The 14614-nt window shown below is 36.5% G+C and overlaps 2 protein-coding genes across 2 annotated transcripts; one reads left to right on the forward strand and one right to left on the reverse strand.

Annotated features, from left to right (window-relative positions):
* Positions 1–285: 285 nt before the first annotated feature.
* Positions 286–4421, reverse strand: LOC113049182 (heterogeneous nuclear ribonucleoprotein H-like). Its single transcript, XM_026211308.1, has 9 exons — positions 4051–4421; positions 3793–3934; positions 2080–2235; positions 1862–1996; positions 1634–1772; positions 1046–1164; positions 866–951; positions 565–700; positions 286–461 (listed from the first exon to the last, which is right to left on the reverse strand). Exons 1-9 carry the CDS (start codon positions 4264–4266, stop codon positions 376–378), a joined length of 1215 nt encoding a protein of 404 aa, XP_026067093.1. The 5' UTR covers positions 4267–4421; the 3' UTR covers positions 286–375.
* Positions 4422–4722: 301 nt separating this feature from the next.
* Positions 4723–10154, forward strand: LOC113049183 (MOB kinase activator 1B-like). Its single transcript, XM_026211309.1, has 6 exons — positions 4723–4918; positions 6740–6906; positions 8724–8817; positions 9175–9308; positions 9499–9662; positions 9776–10154. Exons 1-6 carry the CDS (start codon positions 4755–4757, stop codon positions 9851–9853), a joined length of 801 nt encoding a protein of 266 aa, XP_026067094.1. The 5' UTR covers positions 4723–4754; the 3' UTR covers positions 9854–10154.
* Positions 10155–14614: the final 4460 nt, after the last annotated feature.

Here is a 14614-nt window from a genome sequence, read left to right on the forward strand (position 1 = left end):
AAGCGAACTGAAATTGAGCAGAAGTATGAAGTCTGACATAGGCTTTAATCTACAATTAAAGCTTGGTGAAAGAGAGGAATGGCTTGGTGTGTTTGGGTGCTACAATGATAAACAGCACTTACATACATCCGCATCTCATGTGTTTGAAGGGTTTCATAAAGTTACAAGTACTGCAATGGAACAGTTAGTTGTAAAAACTTTGGACACTTCCTCTACATTAAGACCGTTTTGTTAACATTGTGTCGATTTGAAATCAGAAATAAATATCCAAAAAGAAACACAACAGGCAATTGTAAAGCTCTTTTAATGTTGGTTAAATGTATTCTTGTAATATACATGGAATCACTTTCATTAAATAGGCTGGGATGCAATGCATTAAGACAGTTTAAATAGTTCACTTTCATCCTTTTGTTCCTCCCTTAATGCTGATGAATTCAGGAACAGCTCAATATATCTCTTCACTGAACGACAGGGGAAAAAACAAAGCAAGGTTAATAGTCATGTTTGTATTTAACATTTTGGACCACATTTGGGTTATTTCAGATGAACATACATATTGCTTACTTATATACTCTCTGTCTTTGGACATGGCTAAAACGGCATCTTGATGTGTTCTGAAGTAAGCTTCTGCCTCACCGGTGGGTCGACCTTCAGGGCCGTACTCTACAAGGACCTTCTCCAGTCTGATGGGTGCGAAAAACTAGAACAGAAATTACACCTCAGTCATTTGGTGTCTATTATACACTGGGCAAGATCAATTGAAGTCTTAAAGGAGATATTCCACTCCTCTTGACCACCTCATTGACACAAACAATCAAAAATAATGCTGTATCTTAAATAGAATAAATTCAATATAAAACTTGACCTTGACAATGTCTTCTCCTGTGGAATCATATGGCAGACCTCTCATATGAATGAAGTTGTGTGTTGTTGATATAGAGCTACTGTTTGCTGTCCACAAAAAACTACACATTAAGCACACACAGTATACAACATCTGTATTAATATTTAAAGCCTGCTTGTAAAGGGACACTGTAATAAACACCTGCTTTCTTTGTGCATGGCGTGTCCTCAGCTCCTGGTGTGAAAGATGATGTCTCAATTCGCCCTCTTCCATACTGGACTTGGATCTCACTTTTCCTGCTGGGGAAAATCTCAATATACCTGCATATGAGCACAAAACACCCCTGACATGTTAAAGTAAATACTTGATTTAAATCTTTCTAGCATACTTGCCTAGTTGATTAACTTACCTTAAAAATTGCAACACAGGGTTTCTGAAATGTTATGTTTAAATATGCAATGATCTATTATCTAATTATTTATACAATGTTGAATGTATAAAATCAGGCAAATGGTACATGAACAAACGCCTCTGTAAAAAGCTTCAGAATACCGATGGGAATAAGAGTGGCCAGAGTTGAGAACCTCTGCTTTAAAGATACATAATTGAAATATATCTACGCCAAATAGATGAACTGCAATAAAATAAGCATGTCAAAGTTTTGTCTGAAACCACACATTATGAAAACCCAAAATCTCAAAGAAATGCCTGAAAAAAAAAAATTATGTTCCTAAAAAGAAAAAAAAAAACATTTATTTTGTGTCAAGTATTACTTGATGAAATACCAACCTGTTTCCTATGACTTCTCTGTCTTTCTTCAAAGCCTCTTCAGCCATTTCCTTAGTGGCGAACTGCACGAAGGCATCGCCTGAGTTCCTTCCTTTTCTGTCCAGGACTATTGTAACTCCATCTTCCACAATCTCCAACCCTGTTTCGAGAATATTAAAGCACTCAAATGAAGCATATGGCTTTTATCAGTGCAATGACATTCAAATGTCACATCTTTAAGGATCTCACCAGAGAAAAACTGAATGATGTCTTTCTCTGAGCAGCTGAAGGGAAGCCCTCGGAGTCGCACCGCTCCATCCGACTCTGTACACTGCTGTGTAGCCTTTAATATGGCTTCAGCATCTTTGTTTGTAACCTCATACACTGAAACACAAAATGCCAGTGTTCACTAAATATGAGCATTGTGAACAATCTGGCATGTAATAAACACAAAGAATACTGCTTACCTTCAACAAAGCGTTGTCCAAGGTAATGTTTGTGCAGATCCAATGCTTTGCAAACGTCCTCCTCATGCTCCAGCTCAATAAACGCCTGTCCCATCGATTTGCCGTTCCTGTTGTGAATTATATGGATTCCCTCAACTCCACCTCGGATCCTACAATCTACAAAAATCAAATATAGAAATAAAATGAAATGCACTTTACATCATGAGTAATCATATCTAAATATCTTTAATTAACTTTGATTATTCGTACATACATTATTATTTTGAAAAATCATATTAAAATGTAATTATTAAGTATAAAACATAAGGCTTTGAATCAGAATGGGGAAGAAAGGGGATTTAAGTGACTTCAAATGTGAAATGGTTGTTGGTGCCAGACAGGCTGGTCTGAGTATTTCAAAAACTGCTGATGTACTGGGATTTTCACGCACAACCATCTCTCTAGGGTTTAAAAAAAAAAAGAGAATATCCTGTGAGCAGCAGTTGTGTGACGAAAATGCCTGGTTGATGTCAGAGGAGAATGTGCAAACTGGTAAGAGATGATAGAAAGGCAACAGTAACTCAGATAACCACTTGTTACAAATAAGGTATGCAGAATACCATCTCTGAACGCACAACACTTCAAACCCTGAAGAAGACGGGCTACAGCAGCAGAAGACCACACCAGGTGTCGCTCCTGTCAGCTAAGAACAAGAAACTGAGGCTACAATTTGCACAGGCTCATCAAAATTAGACAACAGAAGATTGGAAAAAACGTTGCCTGGTCTGACGAGTCTTGATTTCTGCTGCAACATTCAGATGGTAGGGTCAGAATTTGGCGTAAAGAACATGAAAGCATGGATCCATCCAGCCTTGTCTCAACGGTTCAGGCTGGTGGTGGTGTTATGGTGTGGGGGATATTTTCTTGGCACACTCTGGGCCCCTTAGTACCACCTGAGCATTGTTTCAAACACCACAGCCTACTTGAGTATTGTTGCTGACCATGTCCATCCTCTTCTGATGGCTACAATGACAATGAGTTCACTTTACTCAAATGGCCTCCACAGTCACCAGATCTCAATCCAATAGAGCAGCTTTGGGATGTGATGGAACGGGAGATTCACATCATGGATGTGCAGCTGTCAAATTTGCAGCAACTGCGTGACGCTATCATGCTAATATGGACCAAATTCTCTGAGGAATGTTTCCAACACTTTGTTGAATCTATGCCACAAAGAATTAAGACAGCTCTGAATGCAAAAGGTGGTCCAAACCTTTACTAGCAGTATGGAGCTCTGATCATAAAACTAAGTGTTTACATGCATTTTACCAAGACATATTCAGTGACACAGAGTAACAACTTATGTTACATGCATTTTATCTAATAATCCACTAAAGTGTACCATTATAATATTTTATATACATATTTATGCTCAATTTGGAAATCTAAATAAAATGAAAGATGTATATCCTCCTATATAATTGGCCATACAAGTATGGTGTATCATATGATACAAAAATACATGTGTATATATGCAAAAAAATAATAATAATAATAATTTAAGATATTATTTTATATTTTATCTGAAGGTTCAATAAACTGTTCATTTCAAGTTTTTCTGACTATTATTTGATATGTTTTACATTTTAATATATCTTGAACTGACATGACTTGATCAAGTAGGTGAAACATGTCTGCAAAGACATAGAGACTGTGAAAGATCAAAACATGTACCAGAAAAGAAGTTCATTAAGTCCTCTGCAGTACACGACCAAGGAAAACCCTTGGCCTGGATGATAAACACTTCCTTTGCTTGGGGCTCCTCATGAGGGGTGTATTCTGGTAGAGGTGGATACTCATCTTCCTTAGACGGAGCCTAGAACAATAAAAGAATAGTGTCAGGAGAAAACAGTTACAAAGTTAGACTGGGATTTTTTATTCTTCTTCTGGAAATGCACTTTCTGTATAGATACATGCAGCCGGTAACGTTACCTCGGTAAATAGTCTTCGCTGATACAATGTCCATGGATGCTTGACTTCATGACCAGCAAAACATCTCGCTGGCCATGAATGAACATCTCGACCTCGTGCTACTGTAAACTGCGCAGTTTTAATATGATTCAGAGTCTCCACGCATGGGAACTGCTGCTGTCTCCTGATACAGCGAACAACAGACAACAAGAGCGTGCTCCTACTGAATGCAGACATCTTGTACTGTACAAAACTTCGCCTTAAAACTTAGCTTAAACCCTAAAGTATACAGACAGTTTTAACACCTCTTGTTTCGGCTCAGTTGCCCCAAAAATCACGTTGATCTGCGGCATCAGAGGACAACATGACGTCAACAACACGCGCCCTTGGCCTTGACAGTCTTTTCAAAATAATAGTTATTTTTTAGTTGTAGTTTATACATATCTTTTTAATGCAGTTAAATATATATACGTTAAAATTGTATTTAAATACAACATCAGTTCTTGAAAATATTTATATAACCACTTTTACAATCAACTACAAATTAATTTATATATATATATATAAAGACTTTAACATAATTATCCGTTGAATTGCCTAAAACGGTCTTTTATCCTCATGCTAACGTGACTCTTATTTGAGAAGAAAGGCTATCCATTGGATCCATAGACGGATCCACCAGCTGTCGTGATCTCGCGAGATTTTTGGCTCTGGAGAGACTTTGGATGGGAAGGAGAACTTTTGCACGGGAAGGATCAGTGTTTTTGGAGTGTCAAGGATATTACGGCTCATATACTTTGCTTTTCACCGTTCAGTTGTCAAGATATCGGACTAGTATCCATTTCTCATCTACAGCGAATTTTCCTCAAGAAGAGATGAGCTTTTTATTGTAAGTATGAGGAGTGTATTCTATAAATGGGAACACTGATGATGGCTAGTTAGCAAGCGTAGAGATACTGCTTTTGTCCCGAAGCTGCCTGTACATTACCAATCCTGACTCACAGCCATCATTTATTAGTAGCTAACGGTAATGATAAATAAAACAGCTGATAGAAGCACAGTCTGATGCTGTCGCAGCAGATTAGTACGTGACCATAATAACACAAAACTGGAGGCTAATGAAGAATATTTAGCCAATACATGAGGCCATCAGCAGCTGTGAGAATTTGGGTTTGGTTACTCACCATAATGACTGCCCTTGGATTCATTTTACATTAATCTGTCTGTGAACACCGCTGTATTTCCCAACACCTTACCATTTATGTAAACGGGAGATTGTCTTGTATTTCCCTTCATCATAACCAAAAGACGTTGTTAGTTTGTTGTTAGTCATTTAGTATTACAAAAGTTTTTATCACCAATGACTGCCACCTATTAAGAGTTCTCTCGCCTTCGCAAAACATACCAAAATGATTTGACTTGATCAAACTAACATCAAATACAGATATGACCATTATGTCTGGATAATTCCTCCATAATCCCAGTATAGTAAGTCACAATACTGTACATTTTGCTTTAAAATGTTTTAAAGTGTTGGTGTCTACAAGGGTATTTTTCAAAATCATGCATCAGTTTCTTATCTATCTATCTATCTATCTATCTATCTATCTATCTATCTATCTATCTATCTGTCTATATAGGGAGACACTGCCTTGCAATGGATTTAATTAAGTTGTGACCACCAAGTCATAGAAACAAGTATCATCTTTTGCTCTAATGTCTTTAGAAGCATAAATATAATAATGTCAGCAAAATGTAATTCATTTCTCTCTTCTGCTTTCCAATGAAAATGGGAAGTAGACTGTGCTGTAAATCAGGCCACATGATTCACAAGATAATTCAGTAAAGCCTCTTAAGTGGAATCACGGAATTGAGTTAAATTTAAATGAATTTGTGCAAGGAGTGTGTTTTTCACTAGCATTATTGTTGCTAGCATTATTATGCCCTCAAAGTTGGTGCATGCACATGTTTTTTACTTTGTGAAGACTGGAGTTCCCCATCTGACTTCTGCTTGATGCTCTGATGCAGTCGCCTGACTCCAGAAAATATCAGTATGGGTAAAAGATAGTGTAATTTGGGACCATCACAACCTGAAAATGGGTTTGCTCTGATCCTCTTTATTGTTGATTGCATGCTGATCATTCAGAAGGTTTGCCTGTATTTGTTTTTCACTTCCAGTGTCCCTTTCATTGTTTGCTGTGCAAATTTGTGTCTGAACAGTGAACAGCAGGTGGACCTACTGAACCGAGCAGCTGTTGAATTGGTGAAGACAGGCTCACTTTGAGGTGTTGATAGACCACTAAATGCACATAGGCTTGTAGGTTCAATTCCGAGGAAGAGTTGTATGGGTTTAATGGAGCCACTTGGGTGTTAATCTTTGGGGGTTTTAACTGTATATGTATATGAAGTGTCCTTTTGGCTAATCCAAACGTCTATGAGTTTTATAAAGGAAAAAAAAAACAGCTTTTAGTAATTTTGGTACCACATTTTGGAATGACATATGTTAATAAAAGCAAAGAGAAAAGCATTTTGGCGTAAAAGCATGCCAGTTTGTTTTGTTTTTTGAATGTAAATACACTGCTGACGCTGACCTCATAACATTTTCTAGTCAAATGTAACTCCATTTCTTCAAGAGCTTAATTTTAATTCAGTGTAAGTTTGTAGTAATCATTAAAGCCTGAACATCCAGCATTCTTACTCTTCCACACAGTGGAAGCCGCTCATCAAAGACGTTTAAGCCGAAGAAGAACATTCCCGAGGGCTCACACCAGTATGAGCTTCTGAAGCATGCAGAGGCCACGCTGGGCAGTGGGAACCTGCGCATGGCTGTCATGCTGCCCGATGGAGAGGACCTCAATGAATGGGTGGCAGTCAATAGTAAGCATGTGACTTTAATTCAGGAAAAAATAACCTGTGTTTGCATCCTCAGCATGTGCTGCTTAAAGCCTGGAAATTTGCTGTGGTTATAAAGGTTATACATGTTTTGTTCCCAACTGAATATAGGTCTACTGCTGCAGAATTAAATATCACATCAACATTTCAAAAAGGTGTAAAATTAAATCATATGACATGACAGAGCACTTAGTTTTAATTGTATACAAAACTATATTTGTCTTTATTAATCTTTAATAAATATGGATAAAACCTCACGCCTCCTTCCCGCCAAGCACATCTCAGCCTAAACTCATCCTTCAGGTTCGGTTGCATGGCTTCAAAGAAATATCTCCCAGAGTTAAAACATATACCGTATTTTTCGGACTATAAGTGCCACCTAAGTATGAGTTGCATCAGTCCAAAAATACGTCATGACGAGGAAAAAAACATATATAAGTCGCACTGGACTATTAAGTCTCATTTATTTAGAACCAAGAACCAGTAGAAAACATTACCGTCTACAGCCGCGAGGGGGCGCTCTGTTTTCAGGTGTGGACTACAGGAGCACTGATCAGTATAGCCAAACTATGAAAAAAAAGTGCAACTTACGCCACTTTCACACTGGCAGTTGAATTCAGCTCCGATACAGCTACGAATCGACCGGAAGTCATTAATTTCATATGGAGATTCACAGACCGCATTCGAATGGCTACGAACCGGGTCCGAACAAGTGCGATGCGGAAAAAATAATGTCCGTTGGTCATCCGAATGCATTAAAAAAATGTAACTCTTGCGAAAGCCTACGGATGGTTCCTATCCGACAATTCCAGCAAAAGTTGGCATTGCTATGGTACTGATAAACAAACCTGAATTCATAACTTTTAATAAAATAAACAATGATTTTATAACGATAAGTTGCCATGTCATTTTTTTTTTTCATGATTTTCTAACATTATAAGGGCAGTTAATACAATTAAAATGAATAATTTAATATTGTGTCCCCCGCACTCGGACACACTCGGTCTCTCTCGCTCGAGTGCATGGTTGTTTGCAGCCCTATATACCACTATATCACATTTAGCTGACCTGACGTGCACATTCAGATACAGACAATATCAAACGTTCTAATCTCTCCGCCATTTTTGTACTACTCGCTTCCGAAGCTTTTCAGCGGTGTAGTACGACGTCCACTGGGGGAGTATTGTGTATTACGGAGCGGATTTCAACTGCCAGTCTGAAGATGGCGTTATAGTCCGGGAAATACTGTAATCTTTTTCCTCTAAATATTAAAAGTTTTGTATAATATCAATGTTTTCACAAATATTATACGTCTACAAATGCTAAAATCTCAACCCTGTAAAATAGCATGTCAGGACAAACCGTGTTTTAAGGGGTCCTCCCTCTAAACATCCATTTTATAAGGCCTGTTTGTAGGTCAGTTTTGCAATGTTCGCTTGGATTCATTCATAGCCTCTGGCCTTCTTCTCTATTTTTAACAATAGAGACAGTTGAGCTTTCTTAGATTATTAGCCTCCGGGACAGAGGGCTGAATAAAGACTCTGGCAGCACTGAAGTTGCCAGGGGTTAGGGTTTCATCTAATTGCTGCAGCTCATGAAATATTGGGTGTACCCAACTCCTGCTATTTAATTAGAGCAGGGATTCACAAACCCCTTTAGGTTTCTTTTGGAACTGCAGGGGAATATATTTATGTTGTTATTGTTTGATCTTGACAAATATGATCACTTCAGACCATAGGTTATATAATGGCTATAGATGCTGGAATAGGTTTGTATTATAATGCTGTTTGATGTGCTCGCAGCTGTGGACTTCTTTAATCAGATCAACATGCTGTATGGGACCATCACAGACTTCTGCACTGAGGAAAGCTGCCCACTAATGTCTGCTGGACCCAAGTATGTATTAACAGGGATTTGTCATGTGAAAATCATTTTTAGCATACTACAACTTGAATTCTTTTTAAATACAGTACAGTACTGTAGTATTGTGAAATACCATTACAATTTAAACTAACAATTCTAATTTCTTATTGTTATCAGTGTTGAAAACAGGCGTGTTGCTTAATGTTTATGGAAGCAGTGATAGTTTTTTTTTATAAAAAAAAAATTTAAATGGAAAAATCTGTGACTTGATAAATTGAATGTCTACTTGTATTTACAAAACAAATCTTACTGACTGGTAATGTGCTTGCATTTTAATGGAAATGTAAAGAATGTATTTCTTTCCACTTGTTTCTTCGATGTTGTCTTCAGGTATGAATATCACTGGGCCGATGGAACCAACATAAAAAAGCCAATTAAATGTTCAGCTCCGAAGTACATTGATTACCTGATGACTTGGGTCCAAGATCAGCTTGATGATGAGACACTTTTCCCTTCAAAAATAGGTGTGCTTCTCCTTTAATTTCTGGTGCATGCTCTAGAAATGTGGCATGCTTTTTCTTTATATAGCTTATTATGATCATGGAGGCATTAGTAAAGCATTAGTAAAGCTTTATTAAGGCGATACTAGTTACCGTTCCCTATTGCTTGGATTCTTAAACTGATTTTTAAGTTGCTTTTCTGTGACATTTTTAGGGGTCCCTTTCCCAAAGAATTTTATGTCTGTGGCCAAGACCATTTTGAAGAGACTCTTCCGTGTTTATGCTCACATCTACCATCAGCACTTTGACTCGGTCATCCAGCTGCAGGAGGAGGCGCACCTCAACACCTCCTTCAAGCACTTTATCTTCTTCGTTCAGGTGTGTACTTGTGGCCTTGAGTTGTGTTAGTTTGCTGTTTTTGCACAAGTAGATCACAAGTAGATGAATGTTTGGCTACCTTCCAATATAAACATTTTTTAATGTCTTTTCAGGAGTTTAATTTGATTGATCGGAAGGAACTCGCACCCCTTCAGGAGCTGATTGAGAAGCTCACATCCAAGGACAGATAAATCTGCTCTTCCCATCAACAACATCTCTGATTTCTCTGTACAGGCAGCCTGGCTTTGTTCTCTGTGATTGACAGGTGTGTGGGAAGGTTTCCTTCAAGAGTTGGGAAAAGGCTGATTCCAAAAAAATAAGAATAAAAAGCCCTTCATAAGCCACAACTCAACCATAGGTCAAAGTCATAGTGGAATTGTACTCCTTTTGACATCATCTCACTCTCAAACACGATCTAAGTGCCTGATATGTCCATTTTCAAAATTGCTCATTTGTAAAAAAAAAAAAAAAAAAAAAAAAAAAAAAAAAAAAGCGCTACCACTGTTATAAAACCTCTTCATGATTACACTTTTTTTTTTTTTTTTTTTTTTTGGAGTATATTGATGATAATTAGTGGTATGTTAGCTTTTTTTCCCTCATGATGGATGTATTTAGAAGTGCATAGATTTAAAAACACTGAATGAGGCATTCATTGATTTATTTATTTTTTTTTCCCTAAGAGATGAAGATGTCTTGGCTTCTCTTAAGTACTCATTTTAACTGCTCCCTGTATCTCATGTCATGTTTGGGATTTCCGTTATCCATTACAAGAGTAGAACTGCTTTGTTCACTTCAGATTTTATCCAGCCCTAAATAAATGTATCCTTATTGTAACACATTTCAGTCTTTACTGAAGAACATTGGGCCCACTGTTTGCCTTCTATTGCTTTTAAACCACTACAGTACTGTTGAATAAGTATGTTGATGAGCCAGATTCTCTCCCAGACATCACCTGTTTGTCTGTCAGAAGCTGGGATGAAATGAGCTGACTATGCAAGATCGGTATGTCATGTTTGATCTCATTCTTTTCATACACTATAAAACATAAGGCTTTTACATTCTTTTATTCATGGATTTGGAAACCCTGGGTACCTTTCAAGCATATAACTACAACAAACCCAATGGGAAAGATACACTTTACTCTTGACACTTGAAACACAAGCTAAATAATGAGGAGGTGAATGCAAGCTGTATAAAATCTGTGAAAATAACTTTAATAACTGACTGTTGTCAAAATAGCTGGTGGTCCTCTGTATAATTTAAGCAGTGCATACATTTGGTCTTTATGAAGTTTTGCCCCATGAATGTTTATCTTCCTGAATGTTACAGAAAATATGTTATTCTGAATAACACGGTTAAAATGTTCCTCAGAGATCACTTTATTTCAGAACAAAATAAGATTGATTAAAGACGAATGTACTAAACATTTTTGATGGCAAGTTGTAAATACTGTAACATGAGATGTGTAACTTTTGTGGTACAATGCTGAATACTGTTTATAGGATAATAAACCTGTTTGAGAAAAAAAAATGGTTTTGTGTTCTTTATTTTAATATTGCAAGCAAAAGCATGTGTTTGTTTTGTTTTTTTCTCTGCATGAATCATATCAGCCATAAGAAAAATAATTCCCATAAAGTGTACTCCGTACTTAATATGTAATTATTTAATACCAGTCTGGGCTTTCCCATAACCCCTCCTTTAATCAGGGAAACTTTAAAAAGGTTGGAGCACATGGTCATTTGGGTGTGACAAAATCTGTTGTCTTGAAATCCATTTAATCTTGTCAATCAACTTCGTCATATGTGGCCATGATCTGGTTTATCCCTCAGGCCTGTGGTGTTGCTAATCATTTTCCTGTCCTGGCAAATGTTTGTTGAAATTCCGTGGACACTTTATTTTAACCAACCTCGTGTTTTGAAACTGCATTACTTTAGGGTGAGCAGTATGGAAAAATCTGTTTCTATTTCTAATAATAATATAAGACCAAACTAACAGGGCTTCTATACATTAACATCTATAATGTTGTTTCCTATAACTTTCAATTCAATTCAAGTTTAATTCTATAGTGCTTTTTACGATACACGATTTACGATTTTACGATTCATTTCAAAGCAACTTTACAGAAAATTACGTTTCTACTATATTAAGTAGCTTAGTAGAAGCTATTTCTACAAATGAACAGAAAAATCTATTAAAGACATGCATTCGTTGACACTAATCATTCAAAAGGTCATTTTCTAATAATTCACTGTACCCATTTATCTGTAGGATACTTCTCAACCTAAATTATCTTAATATATAAAATCAAACCACACCATTTGTAATAATTCTTAACCAAAAATATGAAAGTAGCCCCCTGTACTCTAGATTTCTTCAGACATAAGCTAACAGTAGAGGGAGACAAAACATTTGTGACTGAAACTGATTCACTCAAAGCGCATCTCGTGACTGGCCTCATGCTGACACTGAATTAAAGGTTCAATAAAAAGACCATCTAAAATCATTCTCTGAGTTGCTTTTGTTCATAAAGGTCAGATATTTCAATGGACCTGATTGTTAAAGGCCAGAGATTTCATAATTAGAAAAATCTGATTCACGTTTCACATTCTACCAACAATGGGTTAGTGTCAGTACCAGCTCAAATGAACTCAATAATGTCAAGAAACAATGTGATCATTTGTTGCCATGACATGTGAGTTGTATTAGGTGGAACTGTCTTCTTTGCAGTTCATGAAATCAGGACAGAATTATTATTTATCTTAATTTACCAGACGTTGTCTCTATCCCTAGCCACAGGTTAAATCCATACAGAACAGTTTTGTCCTTCTGTCTTTGTAGGAACAATTGTGTAATATTGTGCAAATGTCCCCATTGCTAGATTCTGTGCTTTTTTTCAAATGTCTGCAGTTTCCTGGAAGTGTGTTTTCCTCCATATTGCACAAACTCTGTGCTGATTAAAATCTGCAAACTTGACCCCTGGGCTTCTGTTTTTTTCTGTACCTCTGAGCGACTTCATGTTGACAACATTATTATATTCTGTCTGTTTCTTTGTATATCGCCTAAAGGGTTTGGTTCTATGCCATCTTGCTGTCTACGCTGAGCCACCTCATATTTTCTTGTATTGGGATTTAATCTTGGGCATTTCTGAGTGTTTAAAGGGATATTGCAACCCACTATAAATGTTTTTTTTTTTTTTTTGCCAATTCATTACTTATTCTGCAAGACTCCCATCAGTCTCAGCAGTTTAATATTTTCAGTTTACTATAGTGACAACTAAAAATAGTTTGTTTCCTCGACATCTCTTCAGTGAATGTAAGATGATAACCAAGAACAAGATTAGAATCTGTGCACTGATTACTGATCCCCACACTCCTGACAGACTGATTACTGATTACCATCTGATTACTCACAAACCATTCCAAAGGTTTGTGGTTGCTAAGTTTTTGTTTTTGTTTTGTTTTGTTTGTTTTTTTTTTTACATAAAAAAACAGTAATATTAATATTATTGCAAGTTAAATTGACAGTCTCTATTTTAATATATTTTAAAATGTAATTTTTTCCTGTGATGGCAAAGCTGAATTTTCAGCCGCAATTAATCCAGTCTTCAGTGTCAATGTTCCTTCAATCTTTTTTGTAATATACTGATTTGCTGCTCAAACTTTTACCATTGTTAATTTTGCAAACAGTTGTAGTTTTTATGGACACCAAAAAAAAAAACTCTCCCTCAGTTCAAAATAACCTAATTTACTTTAAGTATTGTGTAACATTATTGATCTGTTTTGTTACTTTTGATCAATTTAATCCACCCTTGCTCAATAATAATTAAATAATAATTGCTAAGCCCAAATTCTGAGCGGTACTCTGTATTATTCTAGTCTTTAGTCAAAGTATAGAAAGTTGTTTTGTTTTAGTTTTGCATCCACAATGGATGAAATGGATATAATTATTTTAGATGAACCTCTGGATCAGTCATACTGGATGACAAGTAATGCAAAAAAAAAACATACATAGATCCTCCTTTTTACCTGCAGCACAATAGACTGTCATAAGTATAAGTAGTAGTCATTTGTTTCTTGGTCCCTATTGACCCTCACTCTGTGAGTGTAGTACTGGTTATCATCTTTATGTTGTCAGTGAGAAATGATACCACTCTTGACACATCTTTGAATGTGACAGATCTTCCACCCTCTTTAAGTACTTGAGCCAGGTTTGCAGACTTTCGCACAGACGGATCTCTTTCTAATACCTCTGCTGTTTTCTCAAGAGTCAAGCTCGGCTAGAATGCACTGGCGCCAGTTTAGGTGCAAAGACAAACAATCGTCTTCTTCTAATCAGTAAATCTCCAACAAGCAATGATGGTCTGCTCTCTTGGTCATAGCAAAAGCATGCAAACATGTTTTATGTGGGATGAAAGAAGGCAGAAATGAACTATTTTGGTTAATTGAGTCACAGATGTAGATACACACACACACACACACAGGCATAATATATTTGGCCCTTCTCTTTTATATAAATACTACCTCATCTATAATTCATGTTCCAGATATTATTAATTCATATTTAAAAGAAACTTTCATCAGTCAGAAAGAAAGCTGCAATTTGCCAAATACATTGTAGTGAATACATAAAATGAATGATGGACAGGCTAGATCACATCACACATACTGAGGTAATAAGCATTAGTGTGGAAACAGACAAACAATGCATTTGAAATGAGACATATTTAAATGACTAGACGATGACAAACCTTATTAGTGTATATAGCATAAAGCTTTTAAATTCTTCTGTAAACTAGAGTAGGCACATAAATCAGTTTAACAATAGTTGATTGGAGTTATTGCCCATGTTTGGCAATCATTCTGAATGTATGTAGTCATTGTCTGCTGAGATTTGGGAGTTGACTTTATGAATATGAACATGTACATAAATACATATAGTTTCTGAGAAACAGA

Source organism: Carassius auratus, chromosome 30, assembly GCF_003368295.1.
Source record: "Carassius auratus strain Wakin chromosome 30, ASM336829v1, whole genome shotgun sequence".
In the NCBI taxonomy this organism is placed as follows: Eukaryota; Metazoa; Chordata; class Actinopteri; order Cypriniformes; family Cyprinidae; genus Carassius; species Carassius auratus.